We start from the raw sequence: 13,796 nt of genomic DNA, 5'->3' as shown, positions 1-13,796 counted from the left end.
ACCATTCATATAGCCAGCTACTGTTACAAATTGTCAACTGTCACTATGGCAATTCAAGCAGATTTAAAAAAAAAAAACTATGTATGTGAAGAAGGCAAGCCCTGGAACTTGGAATGAATTTCAAGTCAATGTTCACACCTATAGTTGCTAGGTTTTGGTTTTATATTTGTTTTTGCTATATAATTGTTGCCAAGCTATACGCCTATGAGCTGATGTGATTGATAAAGTTCCATTTTCATGATAAATCCTGAATCTGCAACTTTCAATAATAAGAAAAATTATTAGTTGTGACCATTCTAACAGCTAGATGCTATTACAAATTGTCTAAGGGTGCATTAGCTGCTAAAATTAGCTGTGCTTCATTGAACACCTATTTTTTGTCTGCACTATGGTTTGAAATAATGCTTTCAATCCATTAAGATACAGATTTATGAAAAGAATTTGAAACTATTCTTTGAAAAGCTCATCTGGAAAGAAATTTAGATGCTCATAGAGGTCATCAAATTGAATATTCAATTTGAAAGAAATATAATAAATTGAAAAACAATTGCATATACAGTGATCTTACCCCTGCCCACAGGGCAGCCTTGTACATAGGACCAATTATGCATAGCAGCAGAAATATATATCATTATTAATTATAATAAAAATTATAATATTAATATTAGTTTATATTAATATAATATATATACATATATATGATTATATATTATATGTATCAATTAACCCAATAATATTGTGATAAAGTAATTGTTTATATATGTAATAAATGATATTCAAAATTATGGAAGCAATTAAATTTTAGGTTTTGACATTTATTAATTTGTTTAAAACTCACGTTAACTCTCAATTCAACTCTATGTTGTGTATTAAGGATCTATAATGTACATGACGAATGTCTTATCAATGTTATCATATTAAAATTTGAGATTTGCCTACATTTCTTAAATTTCCCCTATTTTTAATATATTGTCCCATGTCATTCCCTAAAATGCCCACAAAAAATCCATCCCAAAAACACTTCGTCCCCATCCCAGAAATTTGGTGGAACATAGGATAACACTGCCCACGTCTAGAAAGTCACATCTCAAAAAGAACTAGACTATTAGAGAACACTTTGTGCCAAAAGAGGACTCAAAGTATAAGAAACACACAAATCTGTCCAGTCCAATGAAAGCAACCTTTGTGTCAAACAATAAATTTTGAGACTGAAAATTACTAATAAATGATCTGTAGGATGATGGACGATGACAGCATAACATTATGTGCTAATTTTGGATGCAGGAAATAAACATAGATTCATTATTTTGGCCGAATTGTTAATTTTCAATGCATCTGAAATTCTAATGCAGGTAACCCGCAGTTTGTAGCCCGGAATACCATGTTTAGTGCACATGTATTAGAATCAATACTTTAAAAAAATTTGGTGGAAAAGAAAGTTCAAATTTTAGTATTAATGTGAAGATAGTGATCAAAGACATTTAGAAACATCTACTCAAATAACAAATTTAAAAAATTAGCATGGATCTGGTAAGGAAGCTTGAAATGCTACATTATGAAATCAGTGACTATTCAATGATTCAATAAGGGAATCTCAAAGGAAAATAAATAATCTCAAGACTTGTAAGGAGGCCTCAATTCTTTAACCCTAATCCAAACCAAGTATAAAACAATCCAAATATAAAATGGTGTGCACACTAGGCACATCAACAATCACTTTACCATAATGCTCAACTCAAATAACATGTTAATATTTGTCTTATCTGGAAGAGAATAGATTCATAAAACATGATACAAATTCATATGCACCAGCTGAATTCCAACTAAACAAATAAAATCTCTGAACCATATACCTTCTCTACTGAGCATTTTGGTGTAAGAGATGAATGCTTCTTCGACGAACTCTGAAAGATTAAAGATGATGCTGCCCTTCTGAATAGGATCATATTATGTTGCAAGCAGGAAAACAAAGATCGGTTAGCTATGCAATACTTATACTACCTTAACATACATATTTGATACCACTAATCAGTCTAACTTCCAAAGTATCACTCACATATATAACATAAGAAAAGGTTTAAGATATAAAGATTTTCATGGTGTTTTAACTTACAGATTTTGGGTTTGTTTTGGTAACCGACTGCAGAGATTTTTTTGTGTTTAAAGGCATTTTTGGTCAAGTTATTGCAGGTCGTACCTTTCCCTCAGGAGCTGGCCGTACCTTACATTCTTGTTTGGAACTGTAGCTTAAGGGTTTAAATATATCAGAGGGAGTATTTAAAATGATTCATATGGTTGGACAACTCCATTAAAAGGGTTTTGAGGACTGATTGGGGCAGACTAAAAAATTTTCAAGAAGAGCCAACCCTTTCCTTGCTAGCCATACAGTAGTATCATGGCTGGCGTGAGCTTCCAAGGCATAAACGCCTAGCATTTCAGGGTTTAGAGTCTAGACTTCATAGTGGATAACGCCTTGACCTTATCCATCACTTTCAAGTCTAAGCAGTGTACAAATAAAGTTATTGGGAGTGTTCAATGAATTTGTGACATTTGCTCCTATTTCAATGCCTTGCACAGTAATTGGGTATGACTGAAACTAGGTTGGCAGATCTGTAGCTTCCTATTGCTTGCCATTTGATGGTGTTTGGAGGTGTTGGGAGCATAGAAGCAACGATCGGCAAAAAATTGCAATTATACCCAATTAATCGGGAATTGCCGAGGGCGCCGATTTTTTCAGCCCGATTTTTTGAAAAAATCTCGTATCTCTCAGTCAACAACTTCCAACAATTTAATCCACATTTAATCGTGATTAAACCATGCGATTAATCAGCTAAAAAAAATGCGGAAAAAAACCCTAAAATCGTGCAAATACCCAAAAAAAACGCAAACTGTGAAAAAAACTCTGCAAACTGCTATATAGCAGCTCGCACAACGTATTCATTCCACACCTGCTAGTGAAACAACAAAAAATCACGTGAAGCTGTGAAGGAAGGCACAACGAGGTGGTTCACTTGTGAAGGAAGGCGATAGTTCGGCAAGACATCCAGAATTTGGCGAGACCCTCTGCAAATACCGGGTATGTAAAAATCTAACTGTGGATACCGGGTATGTTTTGTCTGACATGTTCATAGATAAACCTGTACATAGTTAGATTTTTACATATATGGGTACCTATGATTTGTCTATGAATATACAAAACATATGCGTTAGATAAAACATAGATAAAAACATAGTTAGACAAAACATATGAATATATGGATACCTGTATATAAATTAGACAAAACATAGATTAGACAAAACCTCCATATAGTTAGACAAAACATATGAATATACGGGTACCAATAAATCTATGAATATAACTCTATTAGATATACCTGTTGCATAATCTAAAACATATTGACTCTGCAACAGCTGCATTGTTTCAGATGTATATTATACTTTGGCTGATTTGTTTCAGATGTATATTATACTTTGGCTGATTTGTTTCAGGTGTATTACCTCTATGTGTGAGCAAATCAGATTATGAATATTATGAAGTATAATATTATTACCTCTATTGATGCTGAAGTAAAATATTTGTTTCAGATGTATTACCTATATTTCATTATGAATATTGTTTTATATAGTAACAGTAAAAAATATTATACTTCTCATTTATAATGTAGGTAAATTTGAAATATATAGTTAATAACAGTAACACAATAGTAATACAGTAATACAGTTAAGTATTACTGTATTACTGTATTAGTATTAACTTAATACTAATACTGTACTAGTTCTCCAAACTGGACACAGTGACTTCTATGTCATTAATGACAATGGTTAATTCAAAGACTATAAATTATTATATTTATGTACATGAAATGAACAGCTTAATGAAAAAAGTATCAGTTAATAGACTGATATCTTAATGTACATGAAACGCACAGCTTAATGGAAAATGCACAGCTTAATGTACATGTAGTTGCTTGATTGGACTGATATCTTTCTATAGTTGCAAAAAATTAGTTACTCACCATGTCCACAACTTGGAATAAAATCCCTTGTTTGGACCTAATACAGATGCAAAAGCATATGGATTTCAAAGAATCGATGTTGTTCAATTAATCAAGGAGACAAAGCTCAATTAATTAAGGAGACAAAGCTCCCTTTAAATAGAGTTACAAAGACGATGTTTCTAAAAGAAACAATCGTTAACTAGAGGCGAAATTAGAAACAACTTAAATGACCATTAATAACACAAAAAAAAGATATTATTCTAATACCCTCCCTTAATGGTCATCGTTCTAATTACCAAGAGAAATAACAAAGAAAGTTGCCCTCTTCTTCTCAGAACATGCTGCAACAGAAGACAAGAGCTTGCCATTAACTCTGCCACGTGAGATGAGTCTACCACCAACCCTCCCAGAAACTGCAGAACTTTTGGAGATACCCAAAACAACACCAACCGTCCAACCTAATGTTGGAGAACTGTTCCTCCCTGTAACCAGAGACACACCAAGAACAGTTGTCACGATTTTGAGGAAAAAATCGGCAAACCCTCCAAACTATTGCAAATGAGCAAGATGCCCAAAAATAGACTGCAAATAAGAGACTAGTGCAAATGTTCACACAACAACTCCAGGTGCGACGAAAAACAGACTACAACAAAGTACAATTTTTGAGGAAAAAATCATAAACCCTCATGATTTTTTTTTTTTACAGGGACAAAAAATATTTAAAAACCCACAGATAATTTTTTAGGACAAAATTATTAAAACCCATAGATTTTTTCAAGGGAAAAAATATTAAAACCCAACAAAATTTTGTTTTAGGTAAAAAAATATTAAAAACCGAAACAAACATCGATGCCCATAAGCCATCTTCACGCTTTTCGAGACACAAAAAACGAGGTACTGAGAAGATGCTAAGTGCACAAAACCTGACTACCTTCCAACATCAAGTTGGTCAATGACGCCATCTTGCACGTTTCCCAATGCACGGAAAACGAAAAACTGAGAAGAGGCACTAGCATGGAATTCAAAAAATTCGAATCCCAATGCAGAAACAAAGGCAGATGCAGGTACAGACTTCAAAAAAATGAAGTATGGTTGGCATGAATTTCAAGAAAACATTTCCGCTGACCCAAAAAAATCCGAAGACAACCCAGAAATCTTTGCGAAAAACCTAGAAGGAATCTGCTATCGAAATCTGGATCCGTTGGCTCAAAAATCAAGGCACAAAAATCGAAGCACCCAGAAAATTCTGACGACCCAATATAGATCTCGAAAAACCCACCAATAATCTGCAATCGGAAAAAAAATTCGACTTGATCTGAAGGATAAAAACCCTAATCGAAAATGCAGGTTTCCGTCCAAAAATGGCAGAAAAAAATTTGCAGGCGGGAAAAAAATTGCATCACGTGGTTGAGCGAAATGCAAGAGAGACGGGTCGCAGGAGAGGGCAGAAAATAGCCAGAAAACCCCAGTAGCTGCAGCCAAAACGAACTGCCAAAGTAGCAATTTCGAATAAACAAAGAAATTTTCAAAAAAAACTGTTAATTGAAAAATTATTTCGAAAATAACTAAGGCTCTGATACCATAATACAGATGCAAAAGCATATGGATTTCAAAGAATCGATGTTGTTCAATTAATCAAGGAGACAAAGCTCAATTAATCAAGGAGACAGAGCTCCTTTAAATAGAGTTGCAAAGACAATGTTTCTAAAAGAAACAATCGTTAACTAGAGGCGAAATTAGAAACAACTTAAATGACCATTAATAACACAAAGAAAAAGATATTATTCTAATAGGACCAGTATCAAAGGCATGGTAAAAGAAATAGACTAGATAGGAAAATTAAGCTTAAAAGTCAAGTGGAAGACTAAAATTAAACTTCAGCGTGTGGTTGAAGGGAACCATACCCTAAATACAAGCAGGGGCATATCCCAAGGTGACAGAAGGCAATGACTTCTACCTTATGCAATTCAATTAGGCAGTGACTTCTACCTTATGCAATTCATTTTAGCAGAATAAACATCATAAGAGACTAGATTAGCTTTGTATTGGACATCCAATTGTATTGTTTTCTGAAACTAGTTAGGGATATTTGGAGGTCTTGGATTATGAATTGTTGGCTGGGAGAGTTTTGTCACTTTATATGGATGCTTATAGGTCAGCAAGATAGAAAAGAGTTACAGCTATATTGTTAACATTTTCTGCCTTTGTATGGGTATATTTCTTTGAATTCAGTTTGGGATTTGATTACCCTCCAGTGTTGAAATTTCTGATTTGTGTTTCTACTTTCTACTATATCTTTCGTTGTTGTAAACTTGATAATCAATTACATTAACACTTCCAATTTCCCATGTCAATGAATTTCAAATGCAATTATTGTACACAAACCCAACCATAGATCCCTCAAAAGTTAAAGACTGAGTGTAATTTTTTTGCAAAACTGATTCTTGATCACAATGCCACATCAAAAAGACTTTGCGTGGACACATTGCTAAGCAATTCCAGGTAGCACGAAGGTAAAGTGCAATTGGTGTCTAGAAGAGATCAGTGGTGGAATTTATCGTTTCAAATAGCATTTGTCCAAAGAACGAGGAAATAACACCGAGATATGCAAAGTATACCTTGTAGATGTCTCATATTAGGCAAAGGAATCTCTTGAAGGGATTGCTAAAAGTAAGGCCAAAAAAGCAAGAATTGGGGTTGAAATAGGTTCTAGTTCTGCAAATGTCAAGAGGAACCGTTTGGGTGACAAGGATGGTGAAGATGGGGATTTTAGGGGATCTGGGTCAACACCTACTTCTACAACACGTGGACCAAACACAGGTGGAGGAAACATTAATACCTTCTTCCAACCTCGTAATCCACCAAGATCACAAACCACTTTGAAGAGTACAGGATGGAGGAAAACCATCACTAAACAAGCCAAGAAGGCCTTTGGTACCCCTCTAGCTTGGCATTCCATGCTTCCAGAAATCCATATTGGCAACCTATGGTAGATGCCATTGCAACTGAAGGTCCTGGGTTTCAAGCCCCATCTTATGAGTCATTAAGGGTTGGTATGCTCAAAGATGCATTACATGAGGTTGAAGATGTTGTAAAAGAGCATCGGTTACAGTGGGCTAAAACTAGTTGCAACATTATGTCAGATGGCTAGATAGATAGAAGGAACCGAACTCTCATTAACTTCCTTGTCTCTTGTGAGATTGGCACTATATTTTTGGAATTTGTAGATACATCTAATATAATGAAATCCACAACTGCATTGTTTCAAATGTATGACATGGTAGTTATGAATGTAGGGCCACAAAATGTGGTTCAATTTATCACAGACAACGTTGTTGCTTGTGTTGTTGCTGGGAGAATTCTGATGGATAAATACCACTCTATGTTTTTTACAGCATGTGCAGCACATTGCCTTGATCTAATCCTAGAGAACATTGGAAAAATTGAATGGCTTAAGAGGCATTGCAGAAGGTTCACAAGGTTACCAAATTTATTTATAATCACACGAGGATTTTGGCTATAATGGGCTCTTTCACAGGAGGCGAAAGGCTAGTTCAACCAAGGGTGACAAGATTTGCAACACACTTCCTTGCATTGCAGAAACTATGTGAGCAAAAAAGTGATTTGAGGTGAATGTTTTTTTCGGCTGGGTGGATGGAGTTTGGCTTCACAAATCAAGCAAATGGCATAGCAGTGGTGGATTACATGTATTCTACCAGCTTTTGGGAATCTATTGAACAAATTGTAGAATTTTTAGAGCCTCTAGTAAAAGTCTTGAGACTAGTGGATGGGGAAAAGCCCCCCATGGGATGTGTGTGAGGCCATGGGTAGGGCCAAGGAGGTGATAAGGAGCATGCTCGGAAATAACAAGGAGAGGTACATGTTGTTGTGGGACATAATTGATAGGAGATGGGATGGATAGATGCACACTCCTCTCCATGTTGCGGGATACTTGCTCAATCCTTTGTTATTCTACAAGACTTCATACATGGATATTGATGGTGAGATCAAACAAGGCTTCTACCAGTGCATGGACAAAATGTTTCCAAACATGGAAAAATTTAATGCAACTATCTTAGAGTTGGAAGCATACAAGCAGGCTGAGGGTTTCTCAGCTCAATGGTGGGCTTCTTTTGGAGACGAATTACCAAATTTAAGGTGGATGGTGGTGCGCATTTTGAGCCAACCATACAGCTCATCAGCTTGTGAGCGTAATTGGAGTGTTTTTTAACACATACATTCCAAGAAACGCAACCGCCTAACACAAAAACGAATGAATGACTTGGTATTTGTTCACCACAACCTCCACTTGAAGATAAAGAAAGCTCAAGGTAAGAATATTAATATAGAGTTGCAGTAATTTCATATTGTATTCACTATTCATTGTGTTGCTTATTAATATTATAGTTTCCTAAGTTATTAATGCTCAATAATGTAATATATTGTAATTTTAGTTTCTTATTAGAAACTTTCTATTTTGTATTTCTTTGTAATTCTTTATAATGATCTTCATGATCATTCGTATATACAACAATCATTTTTTACCAAATTACTTTCATAATATGGTATCAGAGACTTAGAAAATTCGCTTTTCTAAAAAATTTGATTTTCGGAATTTTTTAAAGACTTTTGGAAAACATTTGCTGGGCTGTTTTTTGTGTAGTCATGAAAAATTTCGTTTTTTTATGGTAGTTCATTCTTAGTAGATCTTTTTTCTAGGCGATTTTCTCTAACGCACCTTCATTTCACACGATCTTTCTCTGTCTACACAACCTGCGGGTTTTTTCATGGAGTTTTTTTTACTGTTGCGTCATGACGGATTTCGCGTTGTTTTTTACCTATGGCGGCTTTGCATTTCGCGATTTTCATCCAAAATCGTGACAGTTAAGGTTTATTTGGCAATGCGAATCTGTTTTTTTTCCCGTCTGCCATTTTTGGACGAAAATCTGCATTTTCGACAAGGGTTTTTTCCCTTCAAATCAAGTCGAATTTTTCTTTCTGATTGCAGATTCTTGGTGGCTTTTTCGAGAGCTCAACTGGGTTGTTTTCAGAATTTTGTGGGTGCATCGTTTTCCATGCCACGAATTTCATGCCAACGGATTTCAATTCTGATTTCAGATTCTTTCAAAGGTTTTTCACAAGGATTTATGGGTTGTCTTCGGATTTTTTTTGGTTAGCCGAATTTTTTTCTTGAAATCCATGTCAGTCGTACTTCATAATTTTTTTGAAGTCTATACTTGTATCTGCCTCTGTTTTTTGCATTGGGATTTGTGCTTTGTATTCTATGTTATCGCCTCTTCTCTGATTTTCGTTTTCCATGCATTGGGAAACGTGCAAGATGGCGTCGTTGACCAACTTGATGTTGGAAGGCAGTCAGCGATTTAATGGCAAAAATTATAACACCTGGAAGCAGCGCATGTTGACAATCTTTGAATATTGCCGCCTAGATGATCTTGTCTTGGGAAAAGAATCTCGACCTTCTGCAACCGGAGCCGATCAAGACAAATTTGATGACCGCAATAGGGTAGTTATCATACTTCTCAATCTCTCTGTCACAGATGACCAGCTACCTCAAATTCCTTCTGGTCAATCAGCCTCAGAAATTTGGAAGCATCTGAAGGAGTTGCATGAGACATCTGACAAAAGTCAAGCGTTCTTCTTGAAGAACCAGTTGTTCTCCATCATGATGGATGAACGCATGTCCTTACAAGAGCATCTCACGAAGATTAAGGACATTTGAGATCAGCTCGAAGCTATTCGTCGAAAAATGGAGGAAGAGGATATGGTAGTCATAACCCTCAAAAGTCTACCAAAATCCTATGAACACTTCATAGAGACACTCAACATTACGTCTACGAATGTTGATCTGAAATTTCCAGAGTTATGCACCAAACTTCTGCAGTAGGATCGCTGGAAACAACAGTTTGGTAGCAGTGCCACTTCATCCTCCTCTGAGCAAGCATTTGCAACCAAATCCTTTCACAAGGATAAAGGCAAATTTCAGTCAACTTAGTTCTCTCAGTCGAAGGGCTCTAGTCAGTCACAGAAAGGCTCGAAAAAGAAAAAGGTTCAATGCAATTATTGTCACAAATATGGCCATCTGATTAAGGATTGTCACACTCGGATCGCTTCTGAACAGCGGAAGCAGGGAGGGTCTCAGCCTAAAGTCAATGTCGTTGAGCACACAGAGCAGAAAGAGTCTGCCTTTTACGCCTTCATGGCTAAAAGACCTGCAGACCATGTGAAATCTTTTGCTTGGTATATTGATTTTGATGCTTCTCGACATTTCACTCACAGGCGTGATTGGTTTACGGAATTCACTCCCTATATTGATTCAGTTATTTTTCGAGGAGGTGAGTACACCATTGTTGGCAAGGGCAACATTCAAATACAATCTGGTGGGAGGAATCTCATATTCCTCAATGTGTACTACATTCCTAGCATGCAATTGAACCTTCTCTCTATGAGTTTGATTATGCGGCATTCTCCTCAGCTCAATGTCATCTTCAATGCACGTCAGTGTTCTATTGTTGATCGTGCGACATGCACTACAGTTGTTGTTGGTATTGAGGATCATGGTCTTTATAGACTTGTGGATACAGGTGATTCTCTTGAGCATGCCTTCGCAGCAAAATCCTCCTCTATCTCCCGTCTATGGCATCAGTGATATGGTCACCTGAACATTCATTATCTTGCTCATCTTGTTCGGGAAGATTTAGTACATGGCTTACTTGAAATTCAAACCACAATCAGCGAGTTTGTGACGCTTGTCGGGCTGTAAAGCAGCACAAGACACCGTTCAAGGATGGTGACTCTGGCGAGCATCTAAGGTACTGCAGTTGGTCCACGCTGATGTATGTGGTCCAATGAATACTACTTTTGTTACTGGGTGCAGGTATTTCTTACTTTTTGTTGATGATTACAGTCATAAGATGTGGGTGTACTTTCTTAGACAAAAATCAGATGTGTTTCTTGTATTTCAGAAATTTAAGGCCTTGGTAGAAAAAGAGTTTGGTTGTTCTATTATTACTCTTAGGTCTGATAATGGGGGGGGGGGGTTTGTTCTACTGCTTTCTCCACTTTCTGTGATACACATGGCATAAAACATCAGTTAACCACACCATACACCCCTCAGCAAAACGGTGTTGTAGAACGTCATAACCGCACCGTTATAGAAATGGCTAGGTCTATGTTGGAACACAAAAATGTTCCTAAGAAGTATTGGGCAGAAGCAGTGTTTACTGTAGTCTATCTCCTTAATAGATCTCCCACTCATGCTGTTAAAGGGAAGACTCTTGAGGAAGCCTGGACTAGTCGCAAACCCAGGATCAGCCATTTGAAAGTTTTTGGCTCTCTTGCATATGTTTTGATTCCAGATGCCAAGTGCTCTAAGTTGGATTCCAAGAGTCAAAAGCTCATGTTTACATGATACAGTGACAACCATAAGGCCTATCGGTTGATTGATGTAGACACTAATCGTCTCATCTTCAGTCGCGATGTTGTTTTTGATGAAGATCGAGGACCATTTCAGCTTTCCTCCTCTGAGCAGACTTCTAAGGATCCGCCTTTGAAGGCTTCTAATTTAGGTGTTCGTCTTCCATTTGGTTCACCTGATGGTAGGGATGATGCAGATTTTGTATTTGATGATGCACTACCTGAATTTCCTCTGGATGATGCTAATCTTCCACCTGTTCCAAATCCTCTTCCACCTCCAGTTCTAGTTATTCCTCCTCCATCTAATGTTGGCACATCTACTCTTCGGCCTAAGTGGTGGGCTAAGACCATCAGTGATCTTCATCCTGATGAGCTCATTGAGGGTAGATCTTCCAGAAATAAGGGCAAGCAGCAAAATACAGTTAACTTTTCTCTCATGGCCAACATTCATAGCATTTATGAGCCTCAGACTTATACTGAAGCAAAAGGGATTCCAAAGTGGGAACAGGCAATGGACGCAGAATACCAGAGCCTTTTGAAGAACAACACCTGGGTTCTCTCTGATCTTCCTCCAGGAAAGAAACCCATTAGCTGCAAATGGGTCTATAAGGTCATGTATCATGCAGATGGTACCTTGGACAAGTACAAGGCCAGATTAGTTGCTCGAGGATTCACACAGCGGGAGGGCATTGATTATGAGGAGACATTTGCTCCTACTGCTAAGATGAGTACCATTTGTGTTCTTCTCGCTATTGCAACTCAGTTTGGATGGAAAGTCCATCAGATGGATGTTAAGAGTGCCTTCCTCAATGGTCAGTTGCAGGAAGAAGTCTACATGACGCAGCCTCCTGGTTTCAAGGTTGTCGCCAAAGAACATCAAGTATGTAGACTTGTTAAAGCACTCTATGGGCTTAAACAAGCTCCTCGAGCGTGGTACATTAAGATTGATCAGTACTTGGTTGCTCATGGTTTTCAGCGTTGCCCTTCTGACAGTAATTTGTATATCAAACACTCTGGTGATGATATTCTCTTTCTTGTTGTCTATGTGGATCACTTGATCATTACTGGCAGTTCGACACATTTGATTGCAGAAATCAAACAAGATCTGTGTTGTGCAAGGATTTTGATATGACAGATTTGGAGCTTCTCCATTATTGTTTAGGTGTTGAGGTTTGGCAGACTAATAGTAGCATTTTTATTTCTCAGTCTAAGTATGCCAGGAACTTGCTTGATAGGTTTTGAATGCAGGATTGCAAACCTGCTTCCACACCTATGGAGACTAGCTTGAAGTTGTCAGCCAAGTCTGATTCTCCTCCTGTAGATGAAACACAATTCAAGCAACTAGTGGACAGTCTCATCTATCTTACTGCTACTAGACCTGATCTCAGTTTTGTAGTTAGCTACATTTCACGCTTCATGAAAGCCCCCAGGGTTGATCATTGGGTAGCAGCGAAGCGTGTGCTGCGTTATGTGAAAGGCACCTCTGATTATGGACTTCTTTACACTCGGAGTCATGATCCTAGCCTCAGTGGGTTCACAGACTTAGATTGGGCAGGCTCGATTGATGACAGGAAATCAACCTCTAGATATGTGTTCAGTTTGGGATCCGATGCAGTCACTTGTACTAGTAAGAAGCAGCAGGCAGTGGCTTTGTCCTCGACTGAAGCAGAAAATCGGGGAGCAGTTAAGGCAGCTTGTGAGGCTGTTTGGCTTCGCCGGATGCTTGCGGATATGCAAATATCTCAAGCACGTCCGACTCCCTTGTTCTCTGACAATCAGGGAGTTCTCAAACTTGCTAAAAATCCAGTCTTCCATGAAAGAACAAAACATGTAGAGCCTCATTGTCATTACATTCGACAGTTGGTTGAAAACAGATCCACTCAGTTGCTGTATGTTCCTATAGCGGAGCAGCAAGCCGATATTCTCACCAAGCCCCTCAGTACAGATAAGTTTGTAAAATTTAGGGGGTCTATTGGTGTAGTTGATAGAGTGAGCATTAAGGGAGGGTATTAATATCATAGTTTCCTAAGTTATTAATGCTCAATAATGTAATATATTGTAATTTTAGTTTCTTATTAGAAACTTTCTATTTTGCATTTGTTTGTAATTCTTTATAATGATCTTCATGATCATTCGTAAATACAACAATCATTTTTTACCAAATTACTTTCATAATATTGCTCACTTGTAAGGCATAGACTAATTTCTACATAGGCAAAATTCGGAACTATTAAGGAAGACGAGCCAATTGACCTCGATGAGATAGATCTAGAGTCTGAGTTGATTGTTGCTGATTATGATGATACTTCCCTTGGGACTAAAGATTTTGATCTCATGACGGAAGCCAACTTGGATTGTGAAAGG

The 13,796-nt window shown here is 37.3% G+C and overlaps 1 protein-coding gene across 2 annotated transcripts in view; it reads right to left on the bottom strand.

Annotated features, from left to right (window-relative positions):
- The window catches only part of LOC131070457 (ubiquitin-like-specific protease 1D), a 208,061-nt gene that overhangs the window by 139,492 nt on the left and 54,773 nt on the right, over positions 1–13,796 (bottom strand). For both annotated transcript variants that reach the window (XM_058006014.1, XM_058006015.1), the window contains exon 5: positions 1,854–1,932. In XM_058006014.1, coding sequence (XP_057861997.1) covers positions 1,854–1,932 — 79 coding nt within the window. The remainder of the gene's footprint in view (positions 1–1,853; positions 1,933–13,796) is intronic.

The sequence above is a fragment of the Cryptomeria japonica genome, chromosome 3 (genome assembly GCF_030272615.1).
Source record: "Cryptomeria japonica chromosome 3, Sugi_1.0, whole genome shotgun sequence".
Classification (NCBI taxonomy): Eukaryota; Viridiplantae; Streptophyta; class Pinopsida; order Cupressales; family Cupressaceae; genus Cryptomeria; species Cryptomeria japonica.
This window is presented reverse-complemented; position numbering and strand designations above follow the sequence as displayed.